This window comes from Diabrotica undecimpunctata, chromosome 8 (genome assembly GCF_040954645.1).
Source record: "Diabrotica undecimpunctata isolate CICGRU chromosome 8, icDiaUnde3, whole genome shotgun sequence".
Classification (NCBI taxonomy): Eukaryota; Metazoa; Arthropoda; class Insecta; order Coleoptera; family Chrysomelidae; genus Diabrotica; species Diabrotica undecimpunctata.
This window is the reverse complement of record NC_092810.1, coordinates 5,189,465-5,213,379: the sequence shown is the minus strand read 5'-3', so window position 1 is coordinate 5,213,379 and position 23,915 is coordinate 5,189,465. Positions and strand designations below refer to the sequence as shown.

The window sequence follows — 23,915 nt, the reverse complement described above, 5'->3', positions numbered from 1 at the left end:
TCGTTTCTTCAAATTGGAAGACGTCTGTTTGATAAAAGAGAAAATAGTTAATGTAGGAAGCACTGTGTGAAGATATATAGATAAGGGTGAATTGAAAATACACTTACCGCCGTTTGATGGAGACAAACCGCTTGCCACAGGAACCAACTCGAAAATGAGCTCGAATTCTGATCTTAGACAAGCTAAGGATAAAAAGAGAGTGGGAGTATTGGCCGAAGAGTGTCGTTTTTGTAACCTAACCACTTTCTCCCGACAGGAATTATAATTTCATCGAAAACCAACATCTCTGCTTTTCTTAGAAGGTAAGTAGGGTACTCGACAATAGAAACTGATTTATTTGTTACGAGGAAGGGTTTCTATTTAACAAATGGCAGACAAAAAGAGCAGAGAACATTTGGCGAATTATTTCGTTGTTTAAAAAAGGCATGACAAATGCCTCGTTGCTTTTGGGTTATTTTTAAGGCTTCTAACAAAATATATAGACATAGGTGGCGTGAAAGTAATTTTCTACTGGGAATAATTTAAAGAATTTTAAACATGCTTCAGTGGGAGGTATGTTCTTTAAGAAAAATTCCATATGGACAAGTTTTCTCAATGGGCTCCTCATATTCTCATCGTAGATAAACTCCCGATTGGTTTCCTTCTTGGTCCGTTAACGTGAATTTTCGGGAATTTTGTGTAAATCCCTATTATGATCCCATCCTTACTGACGATATTTCCAGACTGTCCTGTCGCTAACATCCAGCGCTGTACTTGTTGTAGAAACAATTTGTGTTGGAGTCAGATATATTTATTTATTTTTAATAAGAAAAGGTACACAATAACGATATTAAAACAGTTTTCCTAATTTCAATTTTTTTTTAGGTGGAACTGCTGTTGCAGACTATAACTCTGTAGTCGAAGGTGAAAAGATAGTGAAGACTGCCATCGATAACTTCGGTCGCATCGACGTTTTGATCAACAACGCTGGAATCTTGAGAGATAAAAGTTTTGCTAAGTTATCTGATCAAGATTGGGGTAAGATATCCATTACGTGTTTCTAGAACAGTGCAATAGTACAAGATTTTTTTATTTATTTAATAGTATAATTTTATAATCTTTCTATTTATCGGTATTTGATTTACATACAACTTGAACTGTATTATACGAGAGAACTTTATTTTTTTAGAGATAATTTTTTTGTTACTAGCAAAATAGACCAGGGTCGCTATTCTCGACATCACTCGCAATTAGCGCGTATACGCACGTTGCGAAGGTTTGATTTGCGAACATTTCCTAAAAATGGTATTTTTGACCACCGTTCGCAAAAACTTGCGACCGTTCGCATTGTTGACGTCTAAATACATTTATCAACACTGTCGGAATAGGGTTAGGTTATTTGAAAATGGAAACTCCAACAGCTAAAGTAAATCGATCAACCAATGCCTCAGACGAGCAAAACAATTATTGCTGTAATTCATGAAAAAAAATCCCAACTTGCTGAGTGCAAAATTTTCAAATACAAAAAAGAACAAAGGTTGCAAAAGAACGCATTGTAGCTATATTAGAAGAGGTATCTAATAGGCTTGATAAGTTTTTAAATTTTTTTAAAAGATTTTGATTTTAGTTATGGAAGTTTTGACTTTAATCTATTCTTTCATTAAGTCCTTTCAAGAGATGATTGTCGAAGGCTTTGGTTCACTAGTGTCCCCAGCTTGGATTTCTTTCAATCTAAACTAGCAGATGGAGTTAATAATAGAGCTTCCAATGCAGCGTGTTTAATTTACTAATAGCCAAACTTCTTAAAGTAAGCGCACATAGTCTGAGGGGAGCAGAAAGTGACTCTGACCACTTCCTGGTCAGAACAAAAATGAGAACAAGGCTAAAGACAAGACAGCCAAAGCAACGCCAACAAGGGAACAGATGGGACATTTCAAGGCTTGATTTACCTGATAATGAACAGCAATATCAGGCACTGATCCAAAACAAATTGCAGACACTGGAAGAAGAAGAAACATCAACGCCAGAATTGACCATAGACCAGAAATGGCAAAATATAACGAACGCCATAGAAAGTGCCGCAGCGGAAACTATAGGAAAAGAAAGGAATAACAAGAAAAAAAACCAGTGGTTTGATCAGGAGTGCGAACAAAGCTTGTATCAGACAGCAATCCAGAGACTAGAGTTACTAACACGCCCTACAGATGAGAACAGTGAAGAGTACAACAGAGCAAGGATTTGCCGCCCAAGGATCAAAAATACTATTGGCGTTTGCGGATGACGTGGACACAAAAGAAGTTTTCACCCTATTCGAAAACGAAGCCAAGGAAGTTGGTCTGAAGGTCAACGAGGACAAGACCAAGTACATGGTGGTTACGAAGAACCCAAGACCAAGGGTTAGACAAAACCTAACAATCAATGAATACAACTTTGAAGTCGTCAAAGAATTCGAGTAGGTACCTGGGGGCGATCATAACATCTGAAAATAAATATGAAAAGAATGTGGCAGCCAGAATCATTGCAGGAAACAGGGCATGCTACTCATTAATGACCGTACTTAAATAAAAAATACTCTCAATACCAGCAAAAATAAGAGTGTACAAGACATGGACGTATAAACACAGATGGACTCAGTTATTTACATAAAAATGTGAAGCCAAAATTATTTGACTAGGTCACATTCTCAGCACCTTCAAATGTTGTCACATTATTTTATTAAAATATCTTATTCACGTATCGCTGAAAATATTACTATATTTATTTTATACTCTACAGGTGCTATTAAACCAAAATAATAATTTATTACTTATATTAATATATTTAATTGTAATTAAAACATCAAATGAGCACATAGTGTGCATATCATTTAATAATAGCGTATAACAGATATCAACCAATTATTTTATATGTAGAAGCACTGAAACCTATTTATTAATGGCAACGGTGTTTACATTTCTCTGTCTTATGGCTCTACGTCAAACTTCAAATACTGTTCCATGTCACGTCCATGTTTGTTTACTTTTTACCCAAGATGAGGAAAAGTTGTTTTTCGATATTTTGGCTGTATTTTAAGTGATATTTGTAAATATTGACATAAACAAATTATAATAATGGTGCTACAGTTTTGCATTTGCAAAAAAAAACGAAATATTTACATCCCAATGTCTCATTTAATTTGTAAGTACTGTTTGTTTACATTATTTAAGATGAGGAACTGAGGAAGCCTGTGTGTTTACATTTTAAAATATGTCTTTCATAGGCGTACCATTGGGTTTATTCATATTAATTAATGTATTGAACAAGATATTAGTTCATGAAATTAGTATAGACATTTTTAAATTGTAAGTAGACATCATCTGATTAAAAAGATCTGTTTAGTAGCTTTTTAATTTAATATTTCTCATGAATTAACAATAAATTAGTGAAATGAATAAAACTCATTTATTTTTCTATGTAGATTTTCAAATAATATTGATTAATGATGAAACTTACTCTAAACTTCAACAGAGAAAACAGTATAAAAAAACCTTTCAAAAGCATCCTTTTTGGTTATTTAAACTTGTAAGGAAGCTGAAAAATATTTCAGATTTTTTAATAAAACTATAAATATCTACAACAGACTAGTTAAAAACCTTATGAATATTTTGATTAATAAAACCATACAAAATGTCCCAAAATCAATCTATGAGCATTTTGGTGACCATATGTATGATGAAGATGCAATCGATGGTCACTCTATGCAACTTTTAAAATTGGTTCTTGAGAAATATTTTAAAATTGGAATTCATCATGAAACGAGGACTACTTTAGATGCTAAGACCGTGCGCATAAGAAGCGTTCTTACTAAGACTGTTTTATTTCGCAATTAATAAAAATTTATTTCTATACCAATGTCTTCTATTATGTCTATTTACCATTTTTACTTTAATATTTCTGTTCGGTAAATAGCTTTCCAATAATTTATACATTTTCACGCCTACTTTTTAATAAGTAGGTATATTTGCAAATAATTTTATGTCAAATGCCAGCTTTGGAATGATCAATAAATATTTTTGTAGCAGAAACCCTTACTACGAGGAATCTATTCATATTGTATTAAAACAAATTTGTCACAATTTTAAAAAATATGTTTTAATACAATTATCAATAAATATAGGTATGTACTTAAATTTGACAAATGTATATTTTTTAATTGTTTTTTTTTATCGTAGGATTATTTGATACCTATTAAAAAATTAACTTGAGCTCAACTATATTTTATTGTATTAATTTTAAAGCAAATAAAATTGTATTTTATTTTTTCTATAAAAACGTGTTTTTATACATTATTACTACTTCCAATTATTAACGTCTGAATAATTATCCCCGCGAGTAAAAATTCAAGCACGCTTATGCTCATTGAGGAAGTATCACAGTCTATCGATACCCGTTTTACTCCCCTTTACCCTCTTGTCCAGGAATATCGAAGCTTCAAAACAGTGTGTGTTTAAGGTATCTTATTGCTGGGTCCATCTATGTTTATACGTCCATGGTACAAGACAATAATTCGTCCCACAATAACGTATGGAAGCGACTCATGGACTCTGAACCAGCGGGAAACGACAAAATTACTGGTTCTGTAAAGAAAGATACTGCCGACTATCTATGGGCCTTGCAGAGAAGAGACAACATGAGAATAGAGAAGAAGACACAATGATGAACTCCAGACAGTATATGGAGATAAAAACATAGTACGCTACATTAAAGCAAACCGAATAAGATGGACGGGCCACGTACTAAGATCGAGTGACGAAAGACTCCTGAACGCCACATTCTGGGAAAGGCCCGATGGCAGAAGGTCAGTTGGTCGCCCAAGTAAGAGATGGAAGGACGCAGTAGCCAGTGATCTACGCAAAATGGGAATACAGCAATGGGAAATAGCTGCTCAGGACCGACAACAATGGAGGGAAATAGTAAACGCGGCCAAGACTCACATAGAGTTGTAGAGCCAAATGATGATGATGAAACTTCTTAAAGGAGACGGCACTTAAAGAAGAAGAATATTCACGATTTAAACTAATTAACTTCTCAATAATTATTATGCTTGAGTCAACTCTTATTCAAAATAATCTTCAACGACTATTCAAAAGCTGTGAAACAAAGTCCAGTATCTGTGTATCATACTTATCATCATTATTTGTGTCATCTCTCTGAGGGGTAGCTTTTCCAATTAATTTCTTTATATATTTATATCTTGGACCCATAAACCTCTTAATCAATGCTTATTTCTTCCTTTCTTTAGAATAGCTCTGTAGACATATGTAACTTGAAAACATTTGAATCTGTTCGTGGTCCGTAGATCTATGTGTCTGAAGCGATTAAGAGAGAAAATAGCATGAATAAAATATTTTACTAGACTTATTTTCTTACTTGTTTTTATCCACGTTTATTATTTTTAGAACTAATTGTTTTTTGGCAATAATTATTTTTTATCTACTATGTATTCATCTTGAATAATTGTTCGTTTTTAACAACAACAACAATGTTTTTAACAATAGATTTTTAGTTTAATATGCATAATATGTTTAATAATGAAATTTTTTTTAGATCTGGTTCATAATGTACATCTGAAAGGTAGTTTTAAAGCAACACAAGCTGCTTTTCCGTATTTTAAAAAACAAAACTATGGCCGAATTATTATGACATCTTCCAATTCTGGAATTTATGGTAAGTACAATCAGTTTTATTATTTATTCAAATAAAAAAAAGGAACAATCTTAAATGCAAAATTTGGAACAGACATTCTAACAATATAACCACATATGTATATGAGTGGAGACACTATACTCTTTTACTATTCTTTACATTTTTTAATGATTTTATCATTCTTTACCGTTGCGTTGTTGCCAGTTCCATTTTCTGTCGAGCATCTGAATGTTGTGTCAAAGTTTGTGTTCCGTGGAGATGATGTCAATTATTGATTATTCAGTTATCCTAACCAAACTTTTACCTCACTGTTTCAGTTTCTTCTTTTCATTATTTGTTACATTTCATATTATTTTTCACAATTTCTTTTCAGAACAGTTATTGGTTAATTTTAACGAAAGTACAAGCGGAATATAGCCGCAAATGCCAACCATGGAACAAAATATTTCGGTTTGACAGTGTTTTTAACAAAATATTTCGGTTTGGCAGTGCTGGCATGTTTTTATAATGCTTCAAATACAAAGGGAAAAAGCTTTAGAAAAGTGCATGTTGTCAGATTGCAACAGATGTTTGCAATTAATCTCGAAAGACACTATTTACTCGTTATTGTTTTATATAAATTAAAAATTGCAAGGTTCATAAAATATTATAATCAAAATGTACTATTAAGTAGGTTCTATGAAACGAACACGAAAAATATGGAAACTTTTATGGAAAAAAGCTTTTTTTTTTCAGGCAACTTTGGTCAAGCAAATTATTCTGCCGCCAAACTAGGTTTGGTTGGATTGGCAAACACAATAGCCATCGAAGGCGCCAAGAATAACGTTTATTGTAACGTGATCGTGCCAACAGCAGCTAGCAGACTTACTGAAGATATTTTGCCACCAGATCTGTTTGCTCAATTAAAACCTGAACTTATTGCTCCAATAGTGGTAAGTATTGAGTGATTATTACATTAATTTTTTCCTTGGAAATTATTAAGATTTTAGTTCCTTATTTGTACCACTAGAGAGCGGTCATGTTAGCACTATTACTGCTTCTAAAATAAGAAAGAGTGGGGCAACAAATGCAACTTTGGATATTTTTATATGTATATGCCGCGAGGTCGTAGAATAGCATTAGATTTTTGCGTTTTATAAAATTTTGTGAAGAAAATAAAATATTTCAACTTTTAATAAATGAATTTGTTTAGAAAAAATATTATGATTCAAATTTTTAATTTAAATATGTACAAATCTACAAATAATATAATTAATACGCTCTTTGTATAAACTATAAATAAAATTGATTAAAAGTCAAAAACCTGGAGAGAAATCTCAAAAAATTGTAAGGTGTTTCGATCAAAAAACAATTCTTCAATTTAAAAATTCGAAATTCTGAAGTATAATTTTGGATTTTTAAATTAAAAAAATAAATAAGTAAGTCTCAAATAAAGCCTCACTAGAGCTCAACAAAGGAAGATGAGAAAAAAATGCAAAAATGGCTGCTGGGACATGGACCATAGCAGATATGAAGAAAACCAAATCAGCAACACCCGAGGATAAAAAGAGACTTCGGGACCATACCATAGAGTGGTAACAGAGTTGCTAAGAAACCAAGGCGCTCTACCGACCAGACTAGGTCATAAAGCACCGTGACAAAAGTATCCAGAATGGTGGTAGCACACAGACACCATCCTGATACTCAACTAGATCGGGCTTAAGCAAATTTGATCATTAACCAACTGGAGCAAGCACTTGATGATGCTCCTATAGGTGGTCAAAATAAACTTCGACAGTTCCATCAAACATCGTTTAGCTAAGGGACCCTGTGGGTGAACTGTGTTAACGAGTATACAAAAAAATGGACGACTGAAGTGGTAAAGACTATTGAGGGTTTGCGGGAGGGAGCAAACTTAAATATAATTGATCCAAATAATATGCCCAAGCGTCCCATGGTCCTCACTCGCGTCCCCGAGAAAGAGCTTGATGAAGAAATCATCAGGATCCGTCTAAAGAGGCAAAACCAAGACCATAACACATAAGACTGGTTGTGATCTCTGTTCCACAAACTGAACAACAGTAAAAATAAAGGTCATAGAGGGAGGAGTTATGAAAGAGATAGTTCTTAGATCAGCATACCTGCCATATGATGATCCCGAACAACCATCAAGGGAGTTGGAACAGTTAGTGAGAGATTGCATGAAAAATTAACTGCAATTAATGATACGAATGTCTACCATCTGACCTGGGGCAGTACAAACATCAAACTGCTAAAAAATGGCATGCCTGAGATGAGGTATCTTGTTCAGACCATCGAGACAGGCAATGAGTATATCAAGGAAACTTATCGTAATCCTCATAAAGTAAATTGGGAAGCATATCAAGCAGATCTGGAATATTGTTTAGGTAAGATTAAAGGAACGATAAGGCATACATTGAACGCAAACATGGCCGCCGTACAATGGCACTGTCATGTCAAGTCAGACGAAAATTTAATTGCTCCAAAAGGTCTGGTGAGTGGGGCGATTATTGCAAAGCATGTACTGAATATAAAAAAAGAAGGGCAAAAAGAGAATCATGGAGGGCATTGCTAGGACATAAATGTTAACAAAATATGATATTACTGTTGGACATAAATTATCAAAAATATCTGGAAACGATTTTTTTAAATTTAAACCCAATAAAGATCATCAATCAAATGTTATTTATTAAATAAATTGTAAAAAATGTAATTCAACATATATTGGGCAAACACACTAATACTTGCATAGAAGGGTTGATGCACACAAACATAGTGTACAGACCAACGGATTAAACGCAACAGCCCTAGCCAAACATTCTCTAAAAATAGCCATTCTTTTGATGTTGAAAATGTACAGGTTACATCTACATTTTCAAAGAAAACAACAAGAAAAATTTGTTCTTTTTCAAGGAAAAAGAACAAAATTACAACAAAACATGCAATTGGAGATGATTCACATAAAAAAAATCCAAATTCTATCAATAATAAGACTGAGATGAAAGATCTTTCCAATATGTATCATAATTTAATAAATTGAGTTGTTTTTAAATGCACCATGGCAGATATTGAAGGTACGACCCTGAACCACTCACTGTTGCAAGATACTTGCCAGATTTCGGTAGCTCAAGGATCATCTTCGTCATAATACTCGTGTTAAGCGATTTCGAAAACCTTCCAAGTAAAGACTTTTTACTGATTTAGAATGAAATTGATTGAAATGAAATGAAAGGAAGAATATCCAAAACAAGAAAAATTAAACTTAGATAACCTAAAAGTCTCTGAGGTACAAGAAAGATTTGAGAGAACAGTGGATGAAAAATTACTAGAAGAAAACAGAGCAGACTCCACAATAGAAAACCAATGGAACACCATAAGCAGTATCATACTCAACACAGCGAAAGAAGTCCTAGGAACAAAGACACAACGGAGAGAAGAAACACGGTTCGATGAAGAATACAAAACAAGCTATACAGGAAAGAAATGAAGCACATAAGAATTACATACTCAGACGTACTAGAGGGAGAAAAACAGAACTTAAGAACAAAAGATGAAGAGCAGATAAACTGTGCAGACAGAAAAAGAGAAAGTACGAAAACCAACGGATACTAAACATAGAGAGGGAGTTTAAGGAAAACGAAACACGTAGCGCATACCAATTTATCAAAGACAGGGATACAAACCGAAGACTAGCCTCTGCAAAAATAAGAAGGGTGAAATCATTAGCGATATGGACGAAACTAAGAGAACCTGGATGACATATTTTAAGGAATTACTAAACAAAGGGACACAACCACCATTACAACAACAGAGGCAGAAGCAGGCACGACAGGAGGTACAACAACAAGAACTGGGGGAAGATGGAGGAGAAAATGAATTAACTAGACCCTCAACGCTAGAGGAGGTCCAAACGGCAATCCACATACAAAAAAACCATAAAGCACCGGGAATAGATAAAATACCGGCAGAACTACTCAAGCAAGGAGGAAGGAATTTGACACAACAGATTTACCAGCTAATACGAGAGATATGGATATAAGAAGAAATCCCCCAACAATGGAAGACAAGTATAATCTGCCCTATTCATAAAAAAGGAGACAAACTGTTGTGTCAGAATTATAGAGACATCTCTTTACTTTGTTCGGGATACAAAATACTCACAAACATCATTAATCGAAGACTCCAACCTCTCACGGAAACAATCATCGGGGAATATCAAGCAGGGTTTATGCAAAATAGATCTACCATTGACCAACTATTTACAGTTAAACAAATACTAGCCAAAGCATGGGAATATGACATGGACGTTTACAATCTCTTTGTAGATTTTAAACAAGCCTATGATTCAATAGATAGAACAATTCTACCTAATATATTGGAAGAATTTGGCATACCATCAAAATTAATACGACTAGTGCAAATGACAATGACAGAAGCACAGGTATGTATTCAGGGACAGATCACTGATGCGTTTACGATAACGCAAGTACTGAAACAAGGCGACGGACTAGCTCCAACGCTCTTTAATCTTGTTCTTGAATATGTAATTAGACGGTTGATGGTGAGCGGAAATAACATACTAACAGCATACGCAGATGATATGAACATAATGAGAAGAACAGTGAATGCAGCGGAAGAAATCTACGTTGAGTTGAAACAGAGTGCAGAAGCAGTAGGGCTAGCAATAAATACAAATAAAACAAAACTAGTCATACAGACCAGATCAAATAGACCGGCGCAACAACACTTTATTGACGATATAGAACATGTGAATAGATTCACATACCTAGGAATGGATCTGGTCCCAAGCAATGAAGAATAACCGGAAATAAATAGAAGGCTTATGCTGGCAAATACGTACACCGTACACCGGAAGACGTACACCGGAAAACAAAACTCCGGGTCTATAAAACAATAATCAGGCCCAGTTATGGTTGTGAAACATGGGTGGTGACACAGAAATCTGCCAATGCATTAGATGGGTTTGAAAAAAAAATATTACGTAGGATCCTGGGCCCAATAAGTGAAAACAACAACTGGCGAATTAGGTATAGTAGAGAAATATACGAGCAATATAGCGAACCAACTCTAGCACAACATACTAAACTGCAGAGATTACGATGGGCAGGGCACGTGGTCCGCATGCATGAGAATAGAATCCCCAGAAAATTATTAAATGCAAGAATGCAGGGAAAAAGACCTGTTGGAAGACCTAAAAAGAGATGGGAAGACGAAGTCGATGAGGATGCCAGGAACTGCCTAGGAGCGCATTCATGGAAAAGAACAGCGGTAAATCGAGATGATTGGAGAAGCTTGTTGAAGGAGGTCAAGGCCCGATTTGGGCTGTAGTGTCATTGGATGGATGGATAATGAAATTAACGTATTCTAGGAGACGACGTCCATCCTGAGCACCAGATAGCTCGAGGATCATTGTCGTTATCATATTGGTGTCCAGCGTCCTCGAGTAACGAAATTAAACTCATTCCTGCCGATATTTTCTTAGTTGCAAATTTTTCATTTTCTATGCACTTTCCCAAATCGAATGCAAAAAGTTTCACAACGATTCATCTTCCTGCGAAAAATTGGTAGGTTTGGTACTTCGTTTCCTCGCCTATCCACTTATTTTGACGGTTTCATTTCCAAATTTCATATTTCATAACAATATTAAATGTGGCAATGTTTCAGATGTGCTTCTATTAAAAAGTTAAAGAAAAATCGTTCTTATTTCAGGCTTATCTCTGTCATGAAAGTTGCCAGGAAAACGGCTCAATTATAGAATCGGCTGCTGGCTGGGCCGGTCGATGTACTATAGTTAGATCAAATGGTGCCTTATTACGAAAAAGTCTTGCAGACAGTGTTTCTTTAGAGAACGTTAGAGATAATTGGGAAGCTGTTAGAGACATTTCCAATGCTAGGAGAATAGAAAATATGCAGGAAGTAACTATGGCTTTAGTGACGGCTTTTACAAATGAAGAGTCCAAAGGAAGTAGTGAAGTCAGCGATGTATTTAATTATTGTTCTAAGGACACTATTTTATATGCACTAGGAGGTACGTAGTTTTTATGTATTTAAATACAGAGCCTGTAAAATTCAAAGTGGAATAAATATGCTTCGTTACGAGACTTAATCAAGATTTTTAATGTATTAATTTTTATTCAATAGATCGCAAGTTAGCGGACATCATTTTTGTTCATTAAAATACATTTTTAAAATTTTTTTAGTCGGTGCTTCAGTTGCTACCAAGGACGAACTCAGGTACCTCTACGAAAACCATGAAGACTTTTCAGTTCTACCAACCTTTTTCATCATGCCTGCTATGCAAGCTTTGTTTACTAATCCATTCGGCGACATTATTCCTGGTAAGCAAGTTAGTCTTGAAAATATCCTCCACGGTGAGCAGTATATTGAAATTTTGGGCGACATACCTCTAGACGGCAAACTAACATCCAAGAGTAAAGTTGTCGATGTTTTGGACAAAGGATCCGGAGCAGTTATTATTAATGATGGTAAGTGTACTTTATGATGCTTCGACTGATTTGTGATATTTTACTAAAGAACATCCCAGAGGTACTTTTCAGTGCATCACAGTTTTTCGATTTCTTTCTAATGTATTAAGTTGGGTGTGACGGAAAAAGCGGTAGTTTCGTGATTAAACAGAACTATATTGCAGCGTTAGAATAAGCTTACATACATAAGCGGTTCTTTCCTAACCTACGTTTGATTCGTTGATATTTAGATGCGCGCTTTCTCTAGCCAATCAAATACGTCTATTACTGACAGTTGACGTAAAACGTCGTCCATGCTGGCCATTCTTTCGAAGTGTTGAACAGCAAGTGACGGCTGTCGTTCAGGTCAGTATTTGTACATAGTATTGGTGTTTATTTGTATTTGTGTAGAGCCAAGATGACAAGATATACGGAAAAAGAACAAGTACTAATATTAAAATTACTTAGATATTTTCAATTGGAAAAGGAAGCTGGACAAACATTATTACCAATTTCTGCTGTTAGTGAAGTATTTAATTATTAATTAAGTATTTTATTACCCTGGAAATAAAATTGTTTTATTTACTGTTTATTTCAGCGTGTTGCTGAGGCGTTAGAAATTTCTTCTCTAATTAATGTTTTGCTAGGTTATGGGCGAAATATTTCACCATGAATTCGTCTAAGGATATATCTTTAAGGAAACTCTCCACTGGCAGTATTTTTCTATAATTTTCTATTACATTGATATTCAAATTCTACTTTTCAGTGTTTTCAGTGTAAACTATTATTATTACGCATTAGTAAATATATACTTTTGATGATTAGAATTATATTTTATTTATGTAATTAATTTATAAGTTCCCTAATAAATTTTTAAAAGCTGTCTTTTTTGTGTAACTTATACTATGGCCAAAAAGCAGTAGTGAGAATAGAAGACATAACATCAAAAGAAATAGAAGTACAAAGAGTTATTCGACAAGGGTGTATACATTCACCAGTATTATTTAATATATACTCGGAAGACATATTAAGCAAGGCAATGGATTAACGAAATGTAGGCATTAGAATTAATGACATGATCACAAATAACCTGAGATACGCTGATGATACAGTTATTTTAGCCGAATTACATGAAGACCTACAGATACTTCTTAATTAGGTGACCTACAGATACTTCTTAATTAGGTGACCACAGTAAGCGAAGAAGAATATGGACCATCACTCAACAGAGCAAGAAATATATGATGATAACAAAGACAACTCAGGACATTCGGAGATATATGTACAGAATCAGCCTATTGAAATAGTAATAGAATTCAAATACCTATATACAACTATTAATGAAAACAATGATAGCTCTCAAGAAATACGAATCAGAATCGAACAGGCCAGAAGCGAATTTACATGAATACAGAGGCTTCTCTGCTGTAGAAACTTAAACCTTAAGTTAAAAATACGACCGCTGAGGTGCTATGTGCTATCTGCATTACAATACGGGATGGAAGCGTGGACACTGAAGAAAATTGACGTGAGGAGACTGAAGGCATTCGAGATGCGGATGTACCGAAGAGTACTGGAGATCTCATGGGTAGATGGAATAACCAACGTTGAGGTAATGTGACGTATGCATAAGGAAAGAGAAGTACTAACAATTAAGAGGAGAAAAGTGGGATATATGGGTCATGGGATGAGAGGAGATAAATTATCTAATACTCCAGGTCATTATGCAAGGAAAATCCGGAGAAAAAGATCCATAGGAAGGAGACGTAACTAATGTAATACCGACTTATTTAGATCCGCGGTATTAAAATTAAAAATCGCTGTGATGATTGCCAACTTTCGACGCGCAGACTGCCCCTTGAGAAGAAGAAGATACAAAAATTCAATAAATGAATCATTTTGTCATCAATTTTAAATTTTTCCATATTTATAAATTTAATAACCAATATTATTTACTTTTAATTTTTATTAATATACGGGATTTCCCCCATTACAAAAAAAATATATCTTAACATATTTCGTAATAATCAAATCTACTCAGATGACTTTGCAATAAAAATACTAGTAATTCCACAAGCTTTTCACCTTAGCTGTGGCTAAGTACGATCCTGGGATCTGTCAGATTCTTCAATAATTATATAAAATAATTCTCGACACACCTAATTCATTCTATGACGTCATAATTAATGATGCACTGAAAAGTACCTCTGGGATGTTCTTTAAATATAAAATACATCGACCCTGACTTAAGGTCCATCCTCGAAAATCCTAACGGCGAATTTCAGTGGGCTATCTGTATTTCAACAATTTCTTTCTGTACGAAAACAAAATCTATTCATGAAGTAATATTCTAAGCGTCGTTTTAGATATTTCTTTCAAGTCCAGGTCAGAAATGCTTTCATCTTTTATTCGAGCCGATTATACAACCGGGACACCCCCTGAAGTGACAGGTTTGGGATACACAATAAAACCATAAACTTAAGTCTTCTCTTTAGTAATGTTATGACTCATTGAATTGAGTCGCCCTGTCTGACTCCACTTTGTACTAATATACACTGTGTTAGTTCTCCATTTATCTTTGCCTGTATTCGATTATGGAAGTAGATGTTTTCCATGGTTTGTATAATATTGATTGGTTTGTTTTGTAACATTTTTTTTATAATTAAAATATTAAATAATTTTTAATACCTTTACCCCTATTGCTGAGACGCCACTGTCCGTAATTGCAAATATATACGCGGGTGGTCGTGTTTACCATTAGGAAATTTCATTGGAATCTACCGACTATCTCAAAAGACGAAAGGTCCGACTTATTATCCTCGTTAATCCTCGGTTAATTCTTTCCGGTTTCACACAGGTTCTTTCTGATAAATTTGGTAAGGTTTGAGAGAACTTAATCCAAAGGATTTATCTTTCATCACGTTCCTAGCTTGAAGGGTACCGTTATTTTCGATGTCGTTAGAACTTTTTACCTTCCTAGAAATACATACAGGCTGGCTGTCATTTTTAAGTGGGGGATATCACACCTTGTTGTCTTCCGAACTGAAGCTGATTGCTGATTGCGAACTATTAGCGATATTATACAGTTAGTATCACACTGAAATTATATTTTGTTTCAGTTGAAACATTTGATCATAACGGCAATTTGGTATGCCGCAACCAGATTGCAAGTTTTGCAGTTGGTGCAGGAAATTTCGGTGGTCCGAGAACCAGTGAAAAATTGGTTCCATGCCAAGATAAACCCAACAGGAGTCCCGACGCTTCACTTTCCCATAAAACTCACTTGGATCAAGCAGCTCTTTACAGATTGTCAGGTAAGATTATTTCATTTTATATTGTACATATCATAATAGTAGTTTTAATAGGGAGTTTTTGTAACTATAGTTAGAACCGACTTTCTATCGTTCGCCGGCAAATTCAAACAAAAATATAACTTCCAGACCATCTTTTACCATCTTTAGTCCAGACAAATTATTACATGCATTTAATATATTTTTTACCACCAAAAATGAGATGTTTTAACCAAATAATGCTTTAAATATAATGTGCAGAATAATTTTGAGTTACGTTCCGCTAATGAACTTGCTTTTTTGTCTTTAAAAGTAGAAACAAGTTTCAATTATATTGCTTAATATTTCTTCTAAATATAACCGTCTAACAATTTTAACTGTACTAATGCCTAAGTATCAATTTTCAAGTTTTAAACTGATTGATTTACGATGAGTAATCCGGTTGTAAAAATACCGGCACGTGCCTTATCTAAAGGACTGGACTTGAAATTTTTTAGTTTAGTTGTATCTTTGCAACTAGCTTGTTTATAGATAGATGTGCATTGTACATTTCTTTAATTTTGAGTTTTGTTGAAATTTTGTTGTGAGTAGTTATAATAATTGTAGTATTTTTTTTGTTTGTATTTTTGAAACTGTCTATTTGTGTATAAAGAAAAGGTTTAGACCATGGGAAAAATCACCTACAGTTTTTCGTGTATGGAGCAAGAGAACCCAAGTAGTAGTAGAGAAAGTGTAGTAGTCAACAATCTTTTAAGTGTAAGTGATACAAAAAACAATGACACTGAAACTGTAACTGTAGAAAAGTGTCTAAGACTTCCAAAGAAAAGGATTGTTTTGAATGAACAATCTAAGAGAATTTGTATGAATGTTTACAAAAATCTTCAAAATGATCCTGAAAATAGTTGACGTAGTCAACGTAGTTGAAATAGTCTTGACGTACGGAGCAGAAACACTTACCTTAACAAAAGCAGCAGCTACCAAACTGAGAGTCACGCAGAGAAGACTCGAGCGGTCCATGTTAGGAATAACTCTGCGAGACAGAATAACCAACGAAGACATCAGGAGAAGAACCGGAGTGACTGACATCATCGAGAAGATAGCCAGACTAAAATGGAGATGGGCAGGACACATAGCCAGAATGACAGATGGGCGATGGACAAAGAGGTTATTGGAATGGAGGCCAAGAGAAGACAAGAGAAGCGTCGGTCGACCACCTACAAGATGGACTGACGATTTAAGAAGACTCAATAAATACTGGATAAGAGCGGCGCAAGATAGACGGGATTGGAAACACGAGGAAGAGGCCTATGTTCAGCAGTGGACTCTTGAGGCTGTTTAAGATGCTTTGAACGTAAAATCCTCCGGCATATCTATGGAGGAGTACAGGAGGGCGAATTATGACGTAGACGTTATAATTTCTAACTTTACCGCCTGTATGACAAACCTGATATTATTAGGTCCATCAAAATAAACCGTCTGCGGTGGTTAGGTCACATAGAGAGAATGAATGAGGTGGAGCCGCCAAAGCATATTTATAACCAAAGAATAGATGAAGTGAGAAGGAGAGGCAGACCGAGAGCACGATTTAAGGATCAGGTGGAGGAAGACTTGAGAATGTTGGGAGTACTAAACTGGAAAGCCTAGGCGAAGAATAGGAGAGAATGAAGACTTATCCTTGAGCAGGCCAAGACCCACGATGGAGCCAATGATGATGATGAATTGTTCTGTCATTGTTGCTCCACAATATTTCACTAATTCGTTTGGTATCCTGTCTTTACCTGCTGCTTTTCTGTTCTTCAGCTTTTCAAGTATTTTACAAACTCCTGTGTATTTATATTAAGTTCTTCATTTGTGGTAATTCCTGGTCTTTCCGGTTCTAGCGTTATTTGTTATTCCTCTGCATAGAGTTTTTTAGATAGTCAATCCACGTATCCATTTCTATGTATATTTTTTCTATGTATATATACTTACCTCGACATCATTAATTTTTGTTTTGTCACAAATGTCGGTATTCCGGATCCGGTCATTCAAACTTATCCCGAGAATGACTCTCTCCATTGCTACTTGAGTTGTACTGAGCTGTTCTAAAGTTTTTTTTGTAAAGGCCATGGTCTCAAGTCTGTACGTAATCGCTGGTAAGATACACTGGTCATACACTCTTACGCTGTAGACACAATGGTACATCTTTGTTCTTCAAAATATAGCTGCCGAAAGCTACCTGAGATAATTGTTTGCTTCTTTTTATTGGCTTAACAAGTTATTTATTTTTAACTCCCATTTTTTATTAGTATTTCTTCTCTGCAAAAACTTTTTTCTGCTAATATTGTAACGCATATATTTTGTCTACCTCAGGATAAGAACACAGGGGTAGAAAATTGGGGACAGAAACTATGGGGACGAAGATAGGGCAAGCAAAATATTGTGCGAACGGCACTCAGGGGGTTGTTGGAGAGCTGGGGTCGTGGATAAGTAAATGACAAGGGGGGTTGGATTGGGGCAGCTACAAAAAAATAAAATAAAGGGGTACTTACATAAATCTCCTGGACAAAATGAAACAAGATATGGCATACAAGGTTACCTCTAGCTATTCGAAGCCGCTTCGAAGAAAACTTCCTGCTGGAAAAAGAAAGAAAATTTCTTCTTCCCCAAAATCAAAAATGCATACAAGGGTTAGGAGATTTTCTAAAATAAAAACAAAAAATGGATCAGAGAAACAAATCAAACGTTTATTTTTGTCTCAAACAAACAGTTATCAAAAATACAGATTGCACAAGAAGCATACTAAATAACATAATAACAAAATTAACAAAAACTTACGTGCTTATCTGTTTACAAATGAGATTGCTACAAAAATCTTCGAAATGGTTCCTAGGTTATTTATTAATATGGCCAAATTAGATTATTAAAACTTAAGGATATCCTTGTTTATGAAAATATCTTAAAATTTAACCTTATATATGGAATATCTTTTCTATATCATAATCAAATTAAAATTGTTTTACAACAGCAGATTTAAGCCAAAATGTCATATGTCAACATAACATTGTAAGACATAATAAATTATAACATTTTGTTGACCATGCCTCTAACAAAAATAAAACTTTAAATATTACAAATTCTTATGAAAGCAATTATTACTTTTAGCAAAAAAATGTCTGTCTAATTTGGAAAAAATTAATATATTGAATGTTACCTTATTTTCATTAAAAAAGAAACTTGCTACATCTCTGGGATTGAAACTAAGCGGACAAATTCTCCACAGGAACAAAGGAAACCATTTCCATACTTCAGGAACGACGATCTAAGACGTAAATGGGGTTGGATCAAGCAGGCAAACGACAACAAAGCCGGTGGGACATCCTATATACTCATTTTCAAAATTTCTTCAATTCCGGTGTACTGCACAAATCTTATGGTTGATTACTCTGTTCTAAACTGCCATTATGCAAAGAGTATTATCATCTTAACCGGTCTTAAGACATACACACAAAGAAAATTGAATCAACTCCTGATTCAAAATCGCCAAAACATCTCTCTAGTCTGAAATCTCTTGCTTGGCTCTCTTTTGCGTTAGATTTTCCAAATTCAACGCCAAATAAATTCCCTTCACGTCCCGCAGCCAGTTTGTGTGGTCTATGAACCTAAACAAACAAAATACCCTTCTTGACCTCGTTCTTAGCAACGAACCGACAAAAAAACATCTGAAATATTTACCTCGAAACTGGGTAACTGGAAACTTTCTACCTCACAACACATACAGAGAATAGGGGGATTTTAACGTAAACAAATCGTTTTCAACGACAAAAACAACTGAATACAAAACTTGATATTTAGAATCTCAACTTAAAATGCCATAATATATTGATCGTTTTAAAATTCCTTTATAAGAGACAAACGCAAATAAACAACTCAGGAGCGTACTACAAAACTTAAAACAGAATTTATATTATTATATAGATATTAAATATTAACGAATTTAAAACGCTACAATATGAACATTAAGTTTTTATCTATATTTTATAGGAGACTACAATCCTCTACACATAGATCCAAATATGGCTAAGATTGTAGGTTATGACGTTCCTATTCTACATGGACTTTGCACCATGGGAATTTCAGTGAGACTAGTATTGAGTGCATTCGCTAGTCACGACACATCTTTATTTAAAGCTGTTAAGGTAAGCACAGTAGAAACAACACAATATGATATTGTAAAACTATTTTTTTAATTTATTAATATTTTGTATAGGCTCGTTTTGTGAAACCTGTCCTACCTGGTCAAACCCTCAAAGTAGATATGTGGAGAGAAGGTAACAGAATTCATTTTGAAACTTCCGCTGTCGAAAGTAACCGTATTGTAATTGCTGGTGAGTTTACTTTTTTTGTTTATTATTTAATTTATTTTCAATATGATTATACAGGCTAGGGATTTCCGAACTTTTACAGTTGGTAGCGGCCGTATTGTTGAAGCTACATCTGTCAAAGGGCTGTCATTTGTTCAATCTGTTTTGCGAAATCACCCATATCATGTTGGCGATAGTGTGCGAGGCACCTGGGACATAGATGGGCTTCGACAACTCGAGTTTTGTGTCAATTCGATATAAAATCACTGCAAACTCGTTACGGAGATTTGTAGGATCGCTGAACACTAATATCATGTAAGCGATGTTGTCCGAGACACCTTGTGCTCAGGAGAGGGCTGGTATCTTGGAGTTTGTGTATCGGAGATCATCATCGTTATGATATTCGTGATCAGAGACCCCAAAAACCCCCCGAGTAACGAGCGTGTACTGATTTTGTATAAATGTTCCATAAAACTAAAGAAGAAGAGGTCCGTCGTGCTGGACAGGTGGGGCAGGTGCTTCAAAGACCATCTTCGCCGTAATATTAGTGTTCCGCGACTCTAAAAACCTCCGACTAACGAGTTTGCACTGATTTTTTATCGAATTTCCACAAAACTCCAGGAGAAAACTCGGGGGTAAAAGTGGTAAACTTTTTTGCATTTTTTTGGGGTCCCAAAATCAATATTCTTGAGAAAATTCAGCTTGTTCGTATGCTTTTTAGAGGTACAGTGGCATTTTCGTCACTAAATATTCAAGCTTAAATAACGGGAAAACAATGCATTTTATAAAATATGCTTATTGAACAGTTTTCAAAGTACTGAGAAATACCTATAAAATCAGCTCTAGAATAAGTTGATAGCATCAAAATTAAGCAAGTTATGATGAAAATAAGAGGACCCTTTCGAATTTTTTTGGAAAAAGTGAAAAATAAAACATACTTACGCCATTTCAACAAAAATTAAAATTTATAGTAATCCCTATAAGACTTTTTTTATTTTAGCATAAGTAATGACCTCAAAAATTTTGACCAGTTTAGAATTCATATTTTTGAAAAAAAAATTGATTTAAAAATATCAGAACTTTTTTAAATTTTCATAAATTTCATTTTCTTTTGAGAATAATTCCATATATAATCAATATACTTAAAAAATGATGAGAACAAAATTTGAGTTTTTTTTTTTAACACAGATTTTCCTTTTTTTATATATTTTTGTAGGATAAAAAATAACTGAGACAAAAACCATTTAAAACCTAAATTTTACTGCGAGAACCATATAACCAGGGCCCTTTAACCTTTTATCTTTAAAAAAATAAGGGATTTAAAAGATTAAATTTAATACTACTTTATAGCCCTTGAAATTACCTTTCAAATGTTTTTTAAATGAACCTGATATCATAAAGATTAACGGAGTTAGTGTAAAAAAATCAATAATATTTTTTTAGAAAAATTTTTGGAGTAGAGATTTTGTATGTATATACAGGGTGAGTCATGAGGAACTTTACATACTTCTACCATATGTAGAGTCCCTCAGGGAGCATACCATGTGGCCACTAAAAAATGTCAACTCCTCTTCTTTATTAATTAACAGGGTGATTTGTGTAATTGATCATTTATTTCATTTTACTGTAGTGTTTATACGGCTCATTTGATTTTTTTTATTTTTGCATGATGCAGTACACTACTATCAAGCATTCGACTGGTATTAGCTAAACTAAAAAATTCCAGGACTGGCTTTTAAAAATTAGTTTAGGGATTCGTATTAAATATTACACCCTGTATACATTTTTTTTAAAATGCAATAAGTGATTTTCAAATTACATAAATAGCCAATGAAAACGACATATGCGACAATGTTGTCGCACTTTTATTAAATTTTTAGCGAACGATCAAATCTTACCAAAAATAGAACAGCCATAATGAAGTATCAAATTATAAGGTATTAATTTAAACAAATGTTATAAATTTCAAATATTTTAATTAAAATAAGTTCCTACAACATAATCTAATACGTAGAAAATTAACATCTTTACTGTCACTTTGTATTATCTCTACGATAGAATCAATTGTTTTTCAATTTTAAATTTTTACTCATAGATCGTATTGGGGCATTATTTTCGATAAATAATAAATTAAATTGATTAAAAAGTCAAACCTCTTGTATGTGTTAGTTTTTGTTGATTGTAATTGATTAAAATTTTATGTCAAATAATAATACATTGATTCAACTGTACTAAATAAAAATAAATCTAAAAAAGTTTAAAATGAAGGACGGCGTTGACCGTTTGACGTTTCTTGATATTTTATACCCATTGTCATTATCAATTGTTATTTATGTGTACAAGAATACATATTTCTTCTGTCATATCTACGTTAAGTTCATTGTGTTAGTTTTGGTAGAGCTTTTGTTACTTTCGTTCAAAATGCCACATCCGTTTTCGACCACAGAATATGCAGACATAATATTTGTTTATGGATTCTGTAATGGGATTGGTAGGGCTGCTAGTAGAGAATATCGCAGGAGATTTCCTAATCGTCGAACTCCCAGTCATCCAACATTTGGGTCAGTTTTTAATTATTTGCGAGAAAATGGCACTTTTCCTAGTGGAACAACAGAGCGACATGTAGATGAAGCGCAGGAAGATGACATTATGGACGCCGTTACTATGAACCCTACAATAAGCACTAGACAAGTAAGTCGAGAACTCAATGTTACTCAATCAAAAGTAAGTAGAGTCTTACAAAAAAATAATCTATACCCATATCACATTCAAATGGTTCAGCGACTACATGCTGGAGATGAGATCGATAGGTTGGAATTTTGTAGATGGATTAACAATAATCGACCAACGCTATACAGGACACTATTTACAGATGAAGCCCAATTTACCAGAGACGGGATAAATAATTCACGAAATTCACATGTGTGGGCAGAAGAAAATCCCCATGCTATTCGAGAACGTCGTTCTCAGTTAAGGTTTTCGGTTAACGTGTGGATTGGTGTCATAAATAACCAATTAGTAGGTCCTCACTTTTTTGATGGTCCTTTAACAGGGCAGGTCTATTTGAACTTTCTACAAAATATTTTGCCGAATTTGCTTGCCAACGCGAACGTTGCTATCCGAAGGATGTATTTTCAGCATGATGGGGCACCCCCACACTTTTTACTGGCAGTGAGACAACATCTTAATAATGTTTATGGCAACAGGTGGATAGGACGTGCAGGTCCTATTTCGTGGCCTTTAAGATCCCCTGATTTCAATCCCGTTGATTACCATATTTGGGGACGATTGAAGCAACTAGTTTACGCAGTGAATATTAATAACCGATAACAATTAATTGATAGAATTATACATTGTTGTAATACTATTAGAAACGATCCCCAGAGTATCCGTAATTTAATACGTCAATTAACAATTCGGCAACAAAAATGTGTACAGGCTGCAGGGTTCCATTTCGAAAATCTATTTTGAATTATTTTTATTTTGTTACCATTATTGTATCTTTTCCAGTTCTAATTTATGGGTTTATCATAACTATGTACATATTTTTAGTTTTTTTTTTAAATTGTTCTTCGTTATTGTTAGTAGTTACTGTTTTTTGTTGTGCAGCGACTCAGTTTATCATTTCAATTAAAATGTTTGAAATTTATAACATTTGTTTAAATTAATTACCTTATAATTTGATACTTCATTATGGTTGTTCTATTTTTGGTAAGATTTGATCGTTCACTAAAAATTTAATAAAAGTGCGACAACATTGTCGCATATGTCGTTTTCATTGGCTATCTATGTAGTTTGAAAATCACTTATTGCATTTTAAAAAATATATATACAGGGTGTAATATTTAATACGAATCCCTAAATTAATTTTTACAAAGCCAGTCCTGGAATTTTTTAGTTTAGCTAATACTAGTCGAATGCTTGATAGTAGTGTACTGTATCATGCAAAAATAAAACAAATCAAATGAGCCGTATAAACACTACAGTAAAATGAAATAAATGGTCAATTACACAAATCATCCTGTTAATTAATAAAGAAGAGGAGTTGACATTTTTTAGTGGCCACATGATATGCTCCCTGAGGGACTCTACATATGGTAAAAGTATGTAAAGTTCCTCATGACTCACCCTGT

At 34.1% G+C, this 23,915-nt stretch overlaps 1 protein-coding gene across 1 annotated transcript in view; it reads left to right on the top strand.

Moving 5' to 3' along the window:
* The window catches only part of LOC140449197 (peroxisomal multifunctional enzyme type 2-like), a 40,633-nt gene that overhangs the window by 5,668 nt on the left and 11,050 nt on the right, over positions 1-23,915 (top strand). The window contains exons 2-9 of the mRNA XM_072542359.1: positions 865-1,017; positions 5,566-5,685; positions 6,400-6,596; positions 11,395-11,713; positions 11,886-12,170; positions 15,269-15,463; positions 19,463-19,617; positions 19,689-19,806. Of these exons, the coding sequence (XP_072398460.1) occupies positions 865-1,017; positions 5,566-5,685; positions 6,400-6,596; positions 11,395-11,713; positions 11,886-12,170; positions 15,269-15,463; positions 19,463-19,617; positions 19,689-19,806 (1,542 nt within the window). The remainder of the gene's footprint in view (positions 1-864; positions 1,018-5,565; positions 5,686-6,399; positions 6,597-11,394; positions 11,714-11,885; positions 12,171-15,268; positions 15,464-19,462; positions 19,618-19,688; positions 19,807-23,915) is intronic.